This window comes from Homarus americanus, unplaced genomic scaffold (assembly GCF_018991925.1).
Source record: "Homarus americanus isolate GMGI-L3 unplaced genomic scaffold, GMGI_Hamer_2.0 scaffold16610, whole genome shotgun sequence".
Classification (NCBI taxonomy): Eukaryota; Metazoa; Arthropoda; class Malacostraca; order Decapoda; family Nephropidae; genus Homarus; species Homarus americanus.
The window spans coordinates 36,678-54,133 of NW_024715336.1; the positions used below are offsets into that span (position 1 = coordinate 36,678).

General features: G+C 43.1%; 1 protein-coding gene across 1 annotated transcript in view; it reads right to left on the minus strand.

The window, feature by feature from the left end:
• LOC121857650 (nuclear pore complex protein Nup160 homolog) overlaps positions 1–3,444 on the minus strand; it is a 31,651-nt gene extending 28,207 nt beyond the window's left edge. Inside the window, exon 1 of the mRNA XM_042353715.1 lies at positions 3,316–3,444. Within this exon, the coding sequence (XP_042209649.1) occupies positions 3,316–3,400 (85 nt within the window). The 5' untranslated portion in view covers positions 3,401–3,444. The remainder of the gene's footprint in view (positions 1–3,315) is intronic.
• Between the last annotated feature and the right edge of the window lie 14,012 nt (positions 3,445–17,456).

Below are 17,456 nucleotides of genomic sequence, written 5' to 3' on the forward strand. Positions count from 1 at the left end.
AAGTAATGAAGTGAGGGTGGTCAGAAAGTCTGGGTAGGTCAAGTCAGAGAGAGCAGTATATATATATATATATAGATAGTATATATATATATATATATATATATATATATATATATATATATATATATAAGTACTATATATATACATATAATGCATAACATGGACAGAGAGAGGCTTAAATATAAGAAGAGGGACCTTATTAAACATGGTCAGGCCATAATGATGTCATCCACTAATCCCCACACCAACACACAATGAGGAGGAGCTTAAGAGAAGGGGACGACGTGACTATCATCAGGAAAGTTAAAAATAGGACCCACTAAATAACTATCATACATCTAGATCCAAGGATTTCAAAGCATTTTTAACCTTGGCCACTGACAAATAAATGAAAACATATTATCAGTTTTGTACTGACCATCACTAATGTTTATTGATTTTAATTCTTAATCAAACTAGGTCAACCAGTTTTCTTACACAAGATGATTTAAATACTTCAAGCTTTTTATATATAAATATATAGATATATATATATATATATATATATATATATATATATATATATATATATATATATATATATATATATATATATATATATATATATATATATATATATATATATATATATATATATATATATATAAAAATATATATAACAGTAAATCTCACTTTACGCGGTTAATTCAACCCATCATGCTCATAAAGTGAATCCATACATAACATGGGATTAATTGAATAGAGACCGGCAACTTCAAACCCACTTTTTCAGACACAATACGACTAGAATAAAATAACTTTAATTTTATGATGGTATGCACACACAATTAATAATTAAGAGAAATATCAATAATATAGGTTTTTAACACTTACATTAGTAGAAAAGATGGTGGCACACAGGGATGGGGGGTTGGTTCTGAGGCAGAGGGCAGATTATTGCTCACCATCACACTTGTACCAATTAATCACTATCCACCACAGAGGCTTCAAGGGCCTTTATCAAACCCCCAAAGTCCATATATAAGTCCATATCCTCGCTTATAATTATCACTATCACTGACTTAGCCGGCTGTGTGGGTGGCGGTGAAGAACTCGCAATGTTCTTGATGATCAAACTAGCAAGACTTCGTCAACGCCATCAAGATAAATGTACACACCGCCGAAAGGAGTATAGTTGAACTCATATATAATTGACGGAAATAGATAATAGCGAAACAATTGAGCTTAATTGATTCCACGTAGTTTCGGGTTCCGCTAGAGATGTTATCTGTGCATCAACATGAGCAATAATGACTGATGTCATCCAGTCGTACAATGAGGTATCGATATCATCACGCAAATTTTTTTCGACCAATTCCATTTGATTTTTTTCAAAGGAAGCAGCCTGGGTACGATTTTAATTTCATTGACCAGTTTCATAATGGCAGTGGTGGAGGTTGGTTGTCGTTTGTGCTCCCGCGATTATTTTACGTTTATTGTCGAGTTTTACGAGAAAGAAGATCATTCTATTCAATTCTTACGTCTCCCTGGTCCTTCCACTTCTAACTAAGGTATTGTACTTTCGGACATGACGTGCCCGAAAGTTTTTTAACTACTGAAACATTTAGGTTAGTTTAAGCTAGGCCTACCAGGGGTCTGGGAGTGGAGCCCAGCTGAGATTAGGTTAAATGGCTAGTTTGGTTTTCTCCCCCAGCAAAACCAGGAATTCCCAGAGCTGTCCCCATGCTGTTGGGGGGGCAAAAACGATCAATTTCCTCCAAAAATGAAGATCAGATTAGATTAAAACGCACCAAAATACACTGGAAAAACTTAATGGTCAACCCCTAGGGACTCATGTCCTAAAGTACAAATTTACCAGCCGTTTTAAAGCCTGTACTGTATTACATTTCACTATTTCACTGCACTTTCCTACAAGATTTACATAACCATTTTTTGTAATCATAGACAAAGTTAAATGCCTGGTATATACACTAATAGGTAGGGATTATCTCTTGAATTGGGTGTAAGTAATCTTGGGTACGACTTGTCTCGTGAGTTGGGTACGAGTTATCTTAGGTACCAGTTGTCTTGGGTACGAGATGACCCTAACCTAACCTAACACCTGCCGTGGGCGATCAAACAACACGTCGGCGGTACAGTTGTTAATATTAGCCAAAACTTGTAATTTTCTGATGGAAACAAAGATACAGAATAAATAAAAATCTGTTTCTCCTTATTTAAGACTTAATATATAAGCAGGTGTTGGCAGCTTCATATATTACCTGGGCTGAGTGTTGAGGGCTAGTGAGGGCTGTGATGAGGGCTGAGTGTTAAGGGCTATATTGAGGGATAGTACAAGGGTACTGTAGAGAACTAACATAGGAGTTGAGGGCTAGCATTAGGGTTGAGGGCTAGCATTAGGGTTGAGGGCTAGCATCAGGGTTGAGGGCTAGCATCAGGGTTGAGGGCTAGCAATAATGTTAAGGGCTAGCATCAGGGTTGAGGGCTAGCAATAATGTTAAGGGTTAGCATCAGGGTTGAGGGCTAGCATCAGGATTGAGGGCTAGCAATAATGTTAAGGGCTAGCATCAGGGTTGAGGAGCTAGCATCAGGATTGAGGCTATACTTAATGCTGTTGGGGCTAGCACATCAGGGTTGAGGGCTAGCAATAGTATTAGGAGAGCTAACATCAGGGTTGACGGCTAGCAATAGTGTTGGGAGCTAGCATCAGGGTTGAACTAGCAATGGTGATAAAGGAGCTAGCATCAGGGTTGAGGGCTAGCAATAGTGTTAAAGACTAGCATCAGGTTTGAGGGCTGTAAAAGTGTTAAGGAACTAGCATCAGGGTTGAGGCTAGCAATAGTGTTAAGGAGCTAGCATCAGAAGGGTTGAGGAGCTAGCAATGATGTTAGGAGGCTAGCATCAGGGTTGACGGCTAGCAATAGTGTTAAGGAGAACTAGCATCAGGGTTGAGGGAGCTGTAATGGGGTTGAGGGGCTAGCATCAGGGTTGAGGACTAAGCCAAGGGTTCTAGCAATAGTGTTAAGGCTAGCATCAGGGTTGAAGACTATAAATGAGTATTCAGAGGCTAGCATCAGGTTTGAGGACTAGCAAAAGTGTTAGAACTGGCATCAGGTTGAGGGCTAGCAATAGTGTTAAGAGACTAGCATCAGGGTTGAGGGCTAGCAATAGGGTTGAGGAGCTAGCATCAGGGTTGGGGACTAAGCCAAGGGTTGAGGGCTAGCATCAGGGTTGAGGGCTAGCATCAGGGTTGAGGGCTAGCATCAGGGTTGAGGACTAGCATCAGGGTGGAGGCAGACCACTAGCATTACTCACCAGTATCTATAGTAATATTCCTCCACTGGACGAGGGCCGACTGGTCAGGGATCACCTCCCGGTATCCCAGGTGTTGCTCCGCCATCTTCACAACAACCGCCTGGCCTGCAGTGTTGCCAGACCCTCGCCTCCCTGGCCTGCAGTGTTGCCAGACCCTCGCCTCCCTGGCTCAGTGTTGCCAGACCCTCGCCTCCCTGGCTCAGTGTTGCCAGACCCTCGCCTCCCTGCCTCTCAGTGTTGCCAGACCCTCGCCTCCAGAGTTGCCAACTTAGCGACTTTGTAGCTAGATCTAGAGCTTTTTGTTTTTTTCTGGCGACATTTTAGAGCGATTTGCGACTCTAGAGATATCCACAGAAATCTAGCGACTTTCTGGATACTTTTGGACTGTCTATGAAAACTCAGTTTTCCTAATTTCGAGCCATAATATATAGCAACGGGGTTACAGGGACAATAAATAATAAGAAAAGTTTAATACATTTGAACGGGTCGTGGTACAGAAGGAGGGACACGTCTATTTCTGATCACTTGATGTCAGCCCGTCCATGCATCTAACACCCTAAAATTGTGGTCAGAAGTGGCAAATTACAGAGATGCGACCGGTGAAAACCCTTACCATGATCTGGCTGAAGCACTCGCTGCCTTATCTCTTCCGCATTCAAACGCAGATGTAGAGCGCACATTTAGTAATATGAACTTTGTGAAATCAAAATTGCGCAACAAAATGAAACTATCGACATTAAAGGCAATTCTTACAATAAAGTATGGGTTAAAAAGACAGAACACCTGTTGTGAACTTCCTAGTGATATTTTAAGAAAGATAGGGACTGTGGAGGCATACAGTTACAAGAGAACCTGAACCAAGCACTTGACATGCTTCCAGCTCTACAGTTGTTCACACTACCAAGAGGACTGGGATGCAATTACTATTGAATAATAGGTAAGTGTGCACATTAAACTTTAAAAAAAATAATATTTTTATTTTTACATAATGCATTTTATTTATACTCCGTCCATTATAGTCGGCATTATGAAAATATTATTTGCATCAAATTACTGAAGGGGGGAATAATAGCTAGCGACTTTCCATGGAAGATTTAGCTACATTTAGCTACTTTTAGGTACCAGCCTAGCGACATTTGAAAATCCGAGTTGGCAACCCTGCTCGCCTCCCTGGCCTGCAGTGTTGCCAGACCCTCGCCTCCCTGGCTCTCAGTGTTGCCAGACCCTCTGCTCCTCCTCCTCAACACTTGTTTCTTATTAATACATTTAAATGTGACTTCTATTTATCATATTATTTAACTGTTGATTGACTGGTATATTTATTAACCTATAGTACGCGCTGAATGACCTTAGCTGTTGAACCACAGTAATGTTTTATTACATGACATTTGTCATTTATTTTGGTGCGGCTGAACTAAGAACACTTTATTTTAATTTTATTTACTCTGACATAATTTATAATTTACTTTTACTTTTATCCTCTTCACAACTGATTGCTTTATTAGCGGCTCTGTCGGCCGGTCACGTCTCTGTTACACACTGTTGGCAAGTACTGTGCATCTACTGGCTCCAGAATGTATCTGTTGATCAAGTCTTGGCGGGACCAAACAGGGAAACACCTCTTTTTAGATGCTTGATTCACCTTCTCACAATAGATACGAGAACTTCACTTCGTTCTCAACATACACACCCAGGTTCTTTTCATATTTGGTCTCCGTAAATGCTGCTTCTTCGCCCCGTTGGGACTTGTAATACGCCTCCGTAGGCTACTGTGGTACCACCTAGGCACTGTGCATCATTTTTGCCCTCGCCAGGGGTAGGTCAACTTCCCCTGGAGAGGACGGAGTCACCTACAACATCGTTAGACTACTAAGGCGTGTGCCGGGCAATCCATTGTTGGTATTGTACAATATGAGTCATGTCGAGGGCCAACTACCCACTTCATGGACCAGCAGTATTGTTGAACCAATACCGAAACCAGGACAGCCTGATGCTTTTCGTCCCATATCACTAACCAGCTGCCTGTGTAAAACCTTTGAGAGGATGGTTCTTGGCAGACTCTTATATAGAATCAGAGAACACATGTCTCCTAACATAAATGCTTCACCCATGGTAAAGGTGTACATAATTGCATCACCACATTCCTAACTGTGCATGGTGATGAAAGGCACAGATACACCACATTTCTTGACCTAAAAGCTGCATTTGATAATGCCAATAGGCAACTGATATTGTACGAATTAGCCAAAATGGATATAGGAGGAAGGCTGTTACACTGGATAAGTGGTTACCTAACCAACAGAAGGGCTGCTGCACTGTTTCAGAGTTACAAAAGTGAAGTTAAAGATATGCAACTTGGTACCCCTCAAGGTGGAGTAATTAGCCCACATTGTTAAATGTTCTTATGAATGGATTATTAAATTTAATACCAGACAACCCGAGCAATATCTCAATCAGCTATGCTGATGATATTCTTATACATACTAAAACTCATCGTGAAATGCAAACCACCCTGAACCATGTATATGCAGCCTGTGAGAACCTCGGTCTTATTATCTCCACTGAGAAAACTAAGGTGTTCAACAAACAAGCTGGTAACCGCAAACGCGGCCCTGCCAAGTTCAAGATAGGTAACAACACTATTGACTATGTTTCTTCTTTTAAATATCTTGGTGTTTCCGTCCCTTGTACCCTACCTGCCATACAACAGCTAACCCGCCAATGTACTGAAAGACTGAGACCTCTTAGAAGTGTAGCGGGGTACAGCCCGCACTATGGTGCTAATATTTGAAATGTTAAGACAATGTACCTAGGCTATATAAGATCTCTGATAGATTACCACGCACCAGCCCTGTTCCTTCGTGACGGGAAAGGCGTTGACAAGCTCGAGAAAATGCAAAATAAAGCCATCAGAATTATCCTAGGATGTCCCATGAGCACTAAAGTACTTAATATGAGGAAAGAACTACTGTAGGTGTACCCAGTGTTAAAGATAGAATAATTGAAGTCAACCTCATGAGAGCCCTGAGGCTTCTGCGTGGTGATCCTGATAACATTGTTTCCTTAAAATTGCTAGAATGTATGAACCATGGGACTGGTGAGTCTAAATGGATCCAAACTACAGCTACACATATGAAGATGTTTGGACTAGACCACCTGTACAAAGTTGAGACACAACAGCGCTTCCTGCCACCCTGGCGGACAGTTCCCTTCGATATCACAATACCGACGTATCCGCCTAAAAAATTAGTTATACAAAGCATTTATCTCCAACACACTGCCAAATTGAGAGCCCTTGAACACATACACACTCTACAGGCTGATGATAATATCACACAGACCATCTACACTGATGGATCTCTTAACACCGCCTGTGGGAGGGCTGGAAGTGCTATTGTTGTGACTCAACCTGACGGTAATATAATTGAGAAAGGAGTTAGAATTAACAACTGGGCATCCACTCTACAAACTGAATTAGTTGCCATACTCACAGCTATTAAATTCATTGAAACCACTGTTACTGACAGTCTCATCATCACTGACTCTCTATCCTCACTACTTGCCCTTGGTACCCTCGACTCAGGTTGTCACGCTCTTGTCTCTGAAGCCAGACACAAATATGCGTGCCTTGTTGACCGGGGTGTCAGGGTCAAACTGTTGTGGATCCCCTCTCACATAGGCCTCATAAAACATCACAGAGTTGATGCCCTCGCCAAACTCGCGTCTAACAAAGACACCGTTGAATACAATTTGGGTCTGTCAAAAGAACCCTTAAAACTGTAATTAGGAAAGAACTTATTGATGAGTTTGACGCAAGTAGACTAGTGCAAACAGGAACTAGTCGATCCATAGTTACCATGATGAGATGTATCAAGTGAAACATGTATATGGAGCAAGTAACAAGATCACTAGATTACAAGATGTTGTAACCGCTAGATTAAGGTTAGGATATAAGTACCTTTGGCAGTATGTTCCTCAAGCAGATGTAAACAAAACTAAATGTAAAGTGTGTGGCCATACATATGGCCACACACTTGAACACTACGTCCTCGACTGTGTGAAGATAGAACCTTTTAGGGACAGGTCCAAGCACACTGTGTGTGAAATGGCACAACACTTCATCTCTAATGGCAAGATAGCCGACATATTAAGATTGTATCCACTTTTTTGCACTAAGTAACTATATCAATTCTCATGTACAGGACCAAATACGCAATGTGCTTGAATACTTCTCACGTAAATGGTAATAACGGTACACATGACGGTTTCGTGCCACTATCGCCTGTGGTCATGAAGAAAGTTTCCGATCCAAGCTAAGACACTCCCCCCCCCCCTAATTCCGTGCTCTTCAAGTTTAATTCTCAACCTTTCATGTGGTGCGCTGTCGAAAGTCTTGGCAAAGTAACAGTGTGACATGTTCCCTCACCTTTTCTACAAATATCGGCTACGGTGTCTGATTTCCGGGTCTGAACATACATAAAAATGATTACTATACTCATAGTAGTTGTTCATTATATAATGATACAAACAACCCCTGGAACCCCTCAGCTGTAGTTAGTAAACTCAAGAAAAAGACCTATACTGTATACAGTAGTATTAATAACACATTCTTCCTTTAAAAGTTATCCATTGAATGATGATATATATATATATATATATATATATATATATATATATATATATATATATATATATATATAACATATATATATATATATATATATATATATATATAATTCAGTAGTTCGTTGGTTTTTAAAAGGCAACAATAATTATGACTGTGTTAGAGACCTTTTGGCGTGTACGTGGCCTCCTGGTGCGGTTGTTTACAAACCAAAGAATTACTTTATCCTCTTCGCCACTGATCGGCTTGTTAGCCCTTGGAGCATTTGATGCGACTCTTTTCTTCTATTCTTCACCCAAGGGTCAACAACTAGCCGCCAGACGATCAGTCACGTCTCTGTCACGCACTGTTGGCAAATACTGGGCATGCACCGGCTCCTGAATGTACCTGAACCCGCTCCAGTGTTGGTCAAGTCTTCTCTTGAAAGAGCTCACACTCGGTGCCGTCACAACACTCTCTGGTAGATTGTTCCAAAAGTTTACAACCCTCACTCCGAAAAAGTTTGCCCTCACGGTTTTCCGGACTTGCGGCTTCTTCAATCTTGAGCTGTGACCCCTTGTGGGGCGAGCGTCCGCCAGCTCCAAGTAAGGACACTCAACTGAGTAGTGCCCCCTGAGATGCTTATAAACCTCAACTAGGTCCCCCCTTGCCCGTCTGTAGTATAAGCTAGGCAAGTTCAGGCGCTCCAATCTCGCAGGGTAGCTGAGATGCCAAAGTGCAGGCACCAGCTTGGTGGCCCTCCTTTGAACATTTTCAACCAACTGACAGTCCCTAGCATATCTCGGGGACCAGATGGGGTGACAGTACTCCAGATGGGGAAGCACTTCACTCCTGAAGATCGTCACGAGGGACGGACCGTCTAGATATCTGAACGACCTTCTTATAAGACCCAATAATTTATTTGCCTGATTCACCTTCTTCTCACAATGGCCCGAGAACTTCAGCTCATTGTCAACATACACACCTAGGTCCTTCTCACACACAGTCTCAACTAGTACATTTTCTTCATCCCGTTGGGACATATGGTACGCCTCCTTACCGTTGGTACGCCCCAGGTGCATCCTCTTACACTTCGTGACATTGAATCTCAGCAGCCATTCCTTCGACCATTCCTGGAACCCACAGAGGTCCTTCTGCAGCTCTTCACAGTCCGCTTGTATTGTTTCTTGTGGGTCATAGCCCGGAGGTCATTGACCCACAAGGGGCGTGGGGGGGCAAGAAAAATAAGAGAAAAAATTAAAAAATAGAAAAGTAAATATTATATTAATATACTCCACGAAGATGCCGAAAAACCAGCTTTTTAAAGTAATAATAATAATAATAATAATAATAATAATAATAATAATAATAATAATAATAATAATAATAATAATAATAATAATTAACGGTTTATTGAAAAAATTCTGCAGCCCGAAGGCTGAAAATATACATTGGACATAAATGACTTATTACATACATTGGTGGTTTAACAAAAGCCTTCAATAGAGAAAGGTAAAGGAACATACAGTGAACATACAGATTAATGTAGGTGTTGAACAGCAAACTCGTAGTGTAGTAACTCCCTCCCAGATGGTGTTAGGAGGAACTCACGTAGTGTAGTAACTCCCTCCCAGATGGTGTTAGGAGGAACTCACGTGGTGTAGTAGTTCCCTCAGATGTTGTTATGAGGGGCCTGGCGTGGTGTAGTAATTCCCTCACAGATGGTGTGATGAGGGACCTCACGTGGTGTAGTAATTACCTCACAGATGGTGTTATGAGGGACCTCACGTGGTGTAGTAATTACCTCACAGATGGTGTTATGAGGGACCTCACGTGGTGTAGTAATTACCTCACAGATGGTGTTATGAGGGACCTCACGTGGTATAGTAATTACCTCACAGATGGTGTTATGAGGGACCTCACGTGGTGTAGTAATTACCTCACAGATGGTGTTATGAGGGGCCTCACGTGGTGTAGTAATTCCCTCACAGATGGTGTTATGAGGGACCTCACGTGGTGTAGTAAATCCCTCACAGATGGTGTTATGAGGGGCCTGACGTGGTGTAGTAATTCCCTCACAGATGGTGTTATGAGGGACCTCACGTGGTGTAGTAATTCCCTCATAGATGGTGTGATGAGGGACATGTGGTGTAGTAATTCCCTCACAGATGGTGTTATATGAGTGAGGTGTGGTCCCAGGCCTTCCTATCGTAGACGGATTAACACATCGCTGGTTGTTGTTGTTGGGTCTCACGGGCCGTTATCACTGGGTACCTGGGACCTCACTGTGTGAAGGTTAACTTGGGTACGACTGTTACTGTTGAGTTGTTCTCACTGACTTAAGCACTGTTCACCACTGTTCACCTCTGTTTAACACTGTTTCCGTTCCTTTCCTAAATGAAATTGTAACTTCTGGCGAGAACTTGTTGATATTCCGGTGGGGAGGAGGGTTCAGGGGAGGGGGTTGGTATGGGCCAACATAACAGTTGACCTGGCTGCTCCGAGAGGAGCGCCAGGTACGTCTTGACCCTTCGGTGGTCAAGGATATATGTGAGCCAGAGTGTATGAGTGTGGAAACACAGAAGAAGGCAGAGCATTCCACAGTTTGGCTGTGTGAGGATGCCAAATCCACCGAACATTGCCAGTTAAAGTACCTGTAAAAGAGAGATAGTAAAACAACATTGTGGCGAAGAGAAAAGGAAGAGAGATTGTCGACTAAAGGAGGAGAGTTAATAAGACGAAATGCCTTTGATTCCACCCTATCTAACAGTTGGACAGAAGAAGAGCCACCCCAGATATGAGAGCAGTACTCCAAGTTAGGACGAATGAATCCCTTATAAACTTGAAGCAACTGCTCAGTAGTGAAGTAGCTGCGGCATCTGTCACAAGCGGGGTACCACAGGGCAGTGTATTGGGCCCGCTGTTGTTTGTTTGTTTGTTTCATAAATGACATGCCTGACGCTGTACACTCCTCCATGCAAATGTTTGCCGATGACGCCAAGTTATTTCGGGAAATCAGGAACCAAGCGGACTGTGAAGAGCTGCAGAAGGACCTCTGTGGACTCCATGAATGGTCGAAGAAATGGTTGCCGAGATTCAATGTCACGAAGTGTAAGAGGATGCACCTGGGGCGTACCAACGGTAAGGAGGCGTACCATATGTCCCAACGGGATGAAGAAACTGCACTAGTTGAGACTGAATGTGAGAAGGACCTAGATGTGTATGTTGACAATGAGCTGAAGTTCTCGGGCCATTGTGAGAAGAAGGTAAATCAGGCAAATAAATTATTGGGTCTTATAAGAAGGTCGTTCAGATATCTAGACGGGGCACTACTACATATAGTGGCACTACTACATATAGTGGCACTACTACATATAGTGGCACTACTACATATAGTGGCACTACTACATATACTCAGATTTAGTGGCCCAGAAGATCCTTGTCTGCCTAGTGATTTTCCAGTCGTTTCAGGGCTTGTTGTTATAGATGTAATGTTTACCATATCCGCTCACCTGAGAGGAATTTAATCAAGAAAGGAAAGTTTTTCTTGCAAATATTTGGTCTTGATTCAGCTACTTGTTTAATGCACAGTCCCAGGTTAACGCGAGCCTTCGTATTAACTATGTATGTGTGTGAGATGAAGCACTCACACCTGACTAACATCATCATCACGTATAAGTTAGTCAGGTGTTTTCATTATATTAAAAATTACACCACTGGGTATTTTTTGGAGCAGAGTTGATCTGTACTGAATACCGGAGAAATTTTGTACCATATTGATTACGGTGATTTAACCCCTTTGAGCATGATGACTTAACCCCTTGAGTATGATGATTTAACCCCTTTGAGTATGATGACTTAACCCCTTGAGTATGATGATTTAACCCCTTGAATATGATGACTTAACCCCTTGAGTATGATGTTTTAACACATTGAGTATGCTGACCAAACCCCTTGAGTTTGATGACTTCACTCCTCCAGGACGATGAATTAGCACTTTGAGGAGAATAATTTAACCCTTTGAGTATGATGAATTAAGTTATCGTATTGAAGGGATTAAGTCATCATAATCAAGTGGTAAAATTATCGTACTCAAGGGATGAAGTTATCGTACTCATGGGGTAATGTTATCGTACTCAAGGGGTAATGTTATCATACTTAAGGGTAAAGTTATCACACTCAAGGGGTGAAGTTATCGTACTTAAGGGGTTAAGCCATACTAACATACTATTATACCGGGGTTGAACGATCAAGACCTATTCGCTGAAGAGACAGAAAAAAATCTTTGGAATATGTTTAATATTTTCACCATGAATGAGATTTGTAAGACTAATATTTGTTGTAAAAACAAGATATTCAACTCAGTACCCGGGACTACATTACGGGCATTACTAAACCAGACTTTTCTTCAGCTCAATCTCCTCCGTCAACACTCGCTAAGGTAAACCGGAATTTAGAGCTATTCACCGTGAAGCAACAACTCAAAACATCCATGACTGGAAGCGGAGGGCCATAAAAAATACATTCTTTCTTATATAAACTTTTGTACACGTGTTACAGATATTATGGTGAAATGCCGATGAATAACTGGTAGTTGTTGAGAATATTTATAACAAGAGTCAGGAGTGTGACCACCTGTTGGTAGTTATTAAAAAAACTGTAATGGTCTTGTATAACTCTGTGTGTTAGTTGAGAATAACACCTACCACAGTACCACACAACACGTACCACAGTACCACACAACACGTACCACAGTACCACACAACACCTACCACAGTACCACACAACACGTACCACAGTACCACACAACACCTACCACAGTACCACACAACACGTACCACAGTACCACACAACACGTACCACAGTACCACACAACACGTACCACAGTACCACACAACACGTACCACAGTACCACACAACACGTACCACAGTACCACACAACACACCACAGTACCACACAACAGTACTGTACCACACAACACGTACCACACAACACCTACCACACAGTACCACACAACACCTACACAGTGCCACACAACAGTACCACACAACACCTACCACAGTACCACACAACAGTACCACACAACACCTACTACAGTGCCACACAACACCTACCACACTCACCACACCAACACGTACCACACTACCACTGTACACCTACCACATAACACTGTACACCTACTACAGTACCACACAACACCTACCACACTACCACACACGTACCACACACCTGTACACCACCTACCACACTAACACTGTACACCTACCACAGTACCACACCCTACACACTACCACACAACACATGCCACCACTACCACTACCACACAACACGTACCACACTACCACTGTACACCTACCACACTAACACTGTACACCTACCACAATGCCACAGTACAACACACTACCACTGTACACACCTACCCACAACACTGTACACCTACCACAGTACCACACAACACCTACCACACTACCACACAACAGTACCACACTACCACTGTACACCCACACACCTAACACTGTACACCTACCACACTACCACAACACTACCACACTACCACACAACACCTACCACACGACCACACAACACCTACCACACGACCACACAACACGTACCACACTACCACTGTACACCTACCACACTAACACTGTACACCTACCACACTACCACACAACACCTTCCACACTGCCACACAACACGTACCACACAACACCTACCACACTACCACACAACACCTACCACAGTACCACACAACACCTACCACACTACCACACAACACCTACCACACTACCTCACAACACCTACCACACAACCACACCACCAAATTGCAACGCCTGAAGCAGACCATCATCAGTCAGTGGTAAGGTAAGCTCTGTGGACTAAACAATAAGACACACCCCCTCCCCTTCCTTAGCCATCTCACTAATGTTGACGCAGCTGAGCAATCAAATAACCATTTCCCTACTATATGCCAGACGCTCCCCCGGCTTAACACAACCACTCTCCCTGCTTACCTACCATCCCCCTTTCCCGCTGACTTAGTAGAAGAATTTGAAGTAACAAAACGCCTGGACAAACTAAAGTTAAAACGCTCCACCACCCCTATTGACTTACCAATGAAATTCTACAAGGAGTTCTCCCCTCTGCTCCATCATCAATGCTTCCTTCAGTCAAGCCAGATGCCCAGCTGACTGGAAGACTTCATATGTGTCACCAGTGCCCAAGTCAACCAGCCCAAAAACCTTAAGTCAACTACGACCCATTGCAATCACCCTAATACCCAGCTTAATCTGTGAAAGTTTTGTGTTTGACTGGGCTTATGTTGATATTGCAGGTGCCATAGATCCTCAGCAATTTGGTAATATGAAAACTTCCTCCACCACTCACTGTCTTGTCAGCTTTCTCGACTACGTATACCGCCATCTGGAAACAACGAAAAAGTCTGTAGCTGTCGCCTTCATTGACTTCACCAAGGCATTTGACCTAGTCTACCACAATTTAATCAACAACAAAGCTATCCACCTCGAGTTTCGAAGAAATCTTATACCATGGCTTACAGACTTCCTCAGTAACCGACGCCAAGCTGTACTCTTCCGAGGGGCTGTCTCCACCTTTCTGTCACTCACCTGTGGCGTCCCCCAAGGCACCAAGATTGGACCACTCTGCTTCCTTATGCTCATCAATGATGCCCTAAGAGAAACCCCTGCTCGCTGGAAATATGTCGACGACTCCACCATTGGGATCAGCGTCAACAATTCTGCTCCCAACTATACCGCCCTTCAGGATTTATTGAACAGTCCCCAAAACTGGGCCACCAACAACCATGTCACCATCAACCATACCAAGACCATGGTTATGCACATCAACCTCTCCTCCGACGTTGTCCCACCCCCTTCCATTACTTTAGGTCTCCACACACTCCTGGTTGTAGATTCCACTAAGCTCCTCGGCATCACCATAGACAACAAACTAAATTGGAAACCACACGTCAGTGAAGTTGTCAAATCCTCCAGTTCCGTCTCCACCTCGGAGTTTCTGCGCCCGAGCTCCTAAGCGTTTACTCAACATTCATACTTCCCAAGCTCACCTATGCTTCCCCTACCTGGTCTTCCTCCCTAAATGCCACACAACGTAAAAGCCTAGAAAAAGTGCAAAAGAGGGCAGGCAAGATTATTCTATCCCCTTCCTACTCCACATATCAAGAAGCGCTCAACACACTGACCCTCTCGGCTCTTTCTGACTATCACCACGACCTCATCTGCAAATTTGGTGAGAAGCTTCTGCACCATCCTCGACACCGGCTCCTACTACCACCTGAGATCCCTAGCCCGAGAATTGCTGTTCGACACCACAACCGCATCCAGCCCATACGAGCACGAACTGATCGCTATAAGAACAGCCCAGTCCCAACCATTGTAAAAATTATCAATAACTTGTAATCAACCAGTGTATTCAATCCCAGTCAATCTTACTTCTTGCACTCTCACTATGTTGAAATGCCAAGTAGTTTGAGCTTCTCCCCACCCAGTTATTATATATCATATTTGTATCACTTATGTTACTTGTATATCATTTGTAAAGCAAGAGACCCATTCCCCAATTATGTAAATGTACATTTTCAGCCTACCGGCTGCCATGCTCTTTCAATAAACCGTTAATAATTATTTGTAAATAAAAGGAAAGTCAAGAATCATGGGTTTCCAAGGGGTAACAAACAACCGTTAGAGATTGACATCTCTTTACTACGGAAATAATCACAATAATTGACACCATTCACACAAATATTAAATAAACAATTACGGGAGTCAACAATTACAGGAGTCAAACAAAGTACAGATATTTCCTACTGCTGCAGAGCTGCAGATGAATACTCCTAACCAGCCCGTGGAATGTTCTGTTAATGCGGTGGTCAGCTCCCAGGGGGAAGGTCCAGGGTGGCTTCCTCACTTGGCGTTGGTGGGCGATGTCTTGCCACACATGAGAGACGCCAGGGCACGGACGGTGGATAGGGCGTGGAGGAAGTGGCGATGACGTGGCTGCCGCGGTAGTAACTGGAGTAGGTGTCCAGAGTTGACAGCCGAATAGTGAAGGACTGGGGAATCAGCCAACGAGCCCAGGAACCTTAGATGAAGACACAACCAGAGTTGGAATCGAAGAGGGGGTGAGAGTACAGCTGTGTTGACGGCTGGGTAGTGTCTGGTGTGTGACGAGGCAGCAGAGACCTTGTCACCTCCGTCTACCCAACCTAGTGGGGGCCGCGAACAAGCAAAAGAGTGGCGGACAACCTTCCTGCTCGTTACCGCCCTTACATTATTATTATTATTATTATTATTACACTACCACACAACACCTACCATACTACCAGGCAACACCTACCACACTACCACACAACACTTACCGCACTACTACACATCACCTACCACACTATCACTACCACACAACACCTACCATACTACCAGGCAACACCTACCACACTACCACACAACACTTACCGCACTACTACACATCACCTACCACACTATCACTACCACACAACACCTACCATACTACCAGGCAACACCTACCACACTACCACACAACACTTACCGCACTACTACACATCACCTACCACACTATCACTACTACACATCACCTACCACACTATCACTACCACACAACACCTACCATACTACCAGGCAACACCTACCATACGAGAACACATCACTTACCGCACTACCACTGTACACCTACCACACTACCACTGTACACCTACCACACTACCACTGTACACCTACCACACTACCACTGTACACCTACCATACTACCACTGTACACCTACCACACTACCACTGTACACTACTCACTGTACACCTACCACACACTGTACACATTACTGTACCTACCACACTACTGTACACCTACACACTACCTGTACACACACACACTACCTGTACACCTACCACACTACCACTGTACACCTACCACACTACCACTGTACACCTACTACACTACCACTGTACACCTACCACACTACCACTGTACACCTACCACCTCTACCACTGTACACCTACCACACTACCATTGCATACCTAATTACAATAAGTAAACAACTGGTAAACAACAGGTAAACAACTGGTAAACAACAGGTAAACAACAGGTAAATAACTGGTAAACAACAGGTAAACAACAGGTAAACAACTGGTAAACAACAGGTAAACAACAGGTAAACAACAGGTAAACAACAAGTAAACAACAGGTAAACAACAGGTGAACAACAGGTAAACAACAGGTAAACAACAGGTAAACAACAGGTAAAACAACAGGTAAACAACAGGTGAACAACAGGTAAACAACAGGTAAACAACAGGTAAACAACAGGTGAACAACAGGTAAACAACAGGTAAACAACAGGTAAACAATGAGAACAACAGGTAAACAACAGGTGAACAACAGGTAAACAACAGGTAAACAACAGGTGAACAACAGGTGAACAACAGGTAAACAACAGGTAAACAACAGGTGAACTAGTGGTCTGGGGGCAGCTGCAGGTCGGGCGGGGGA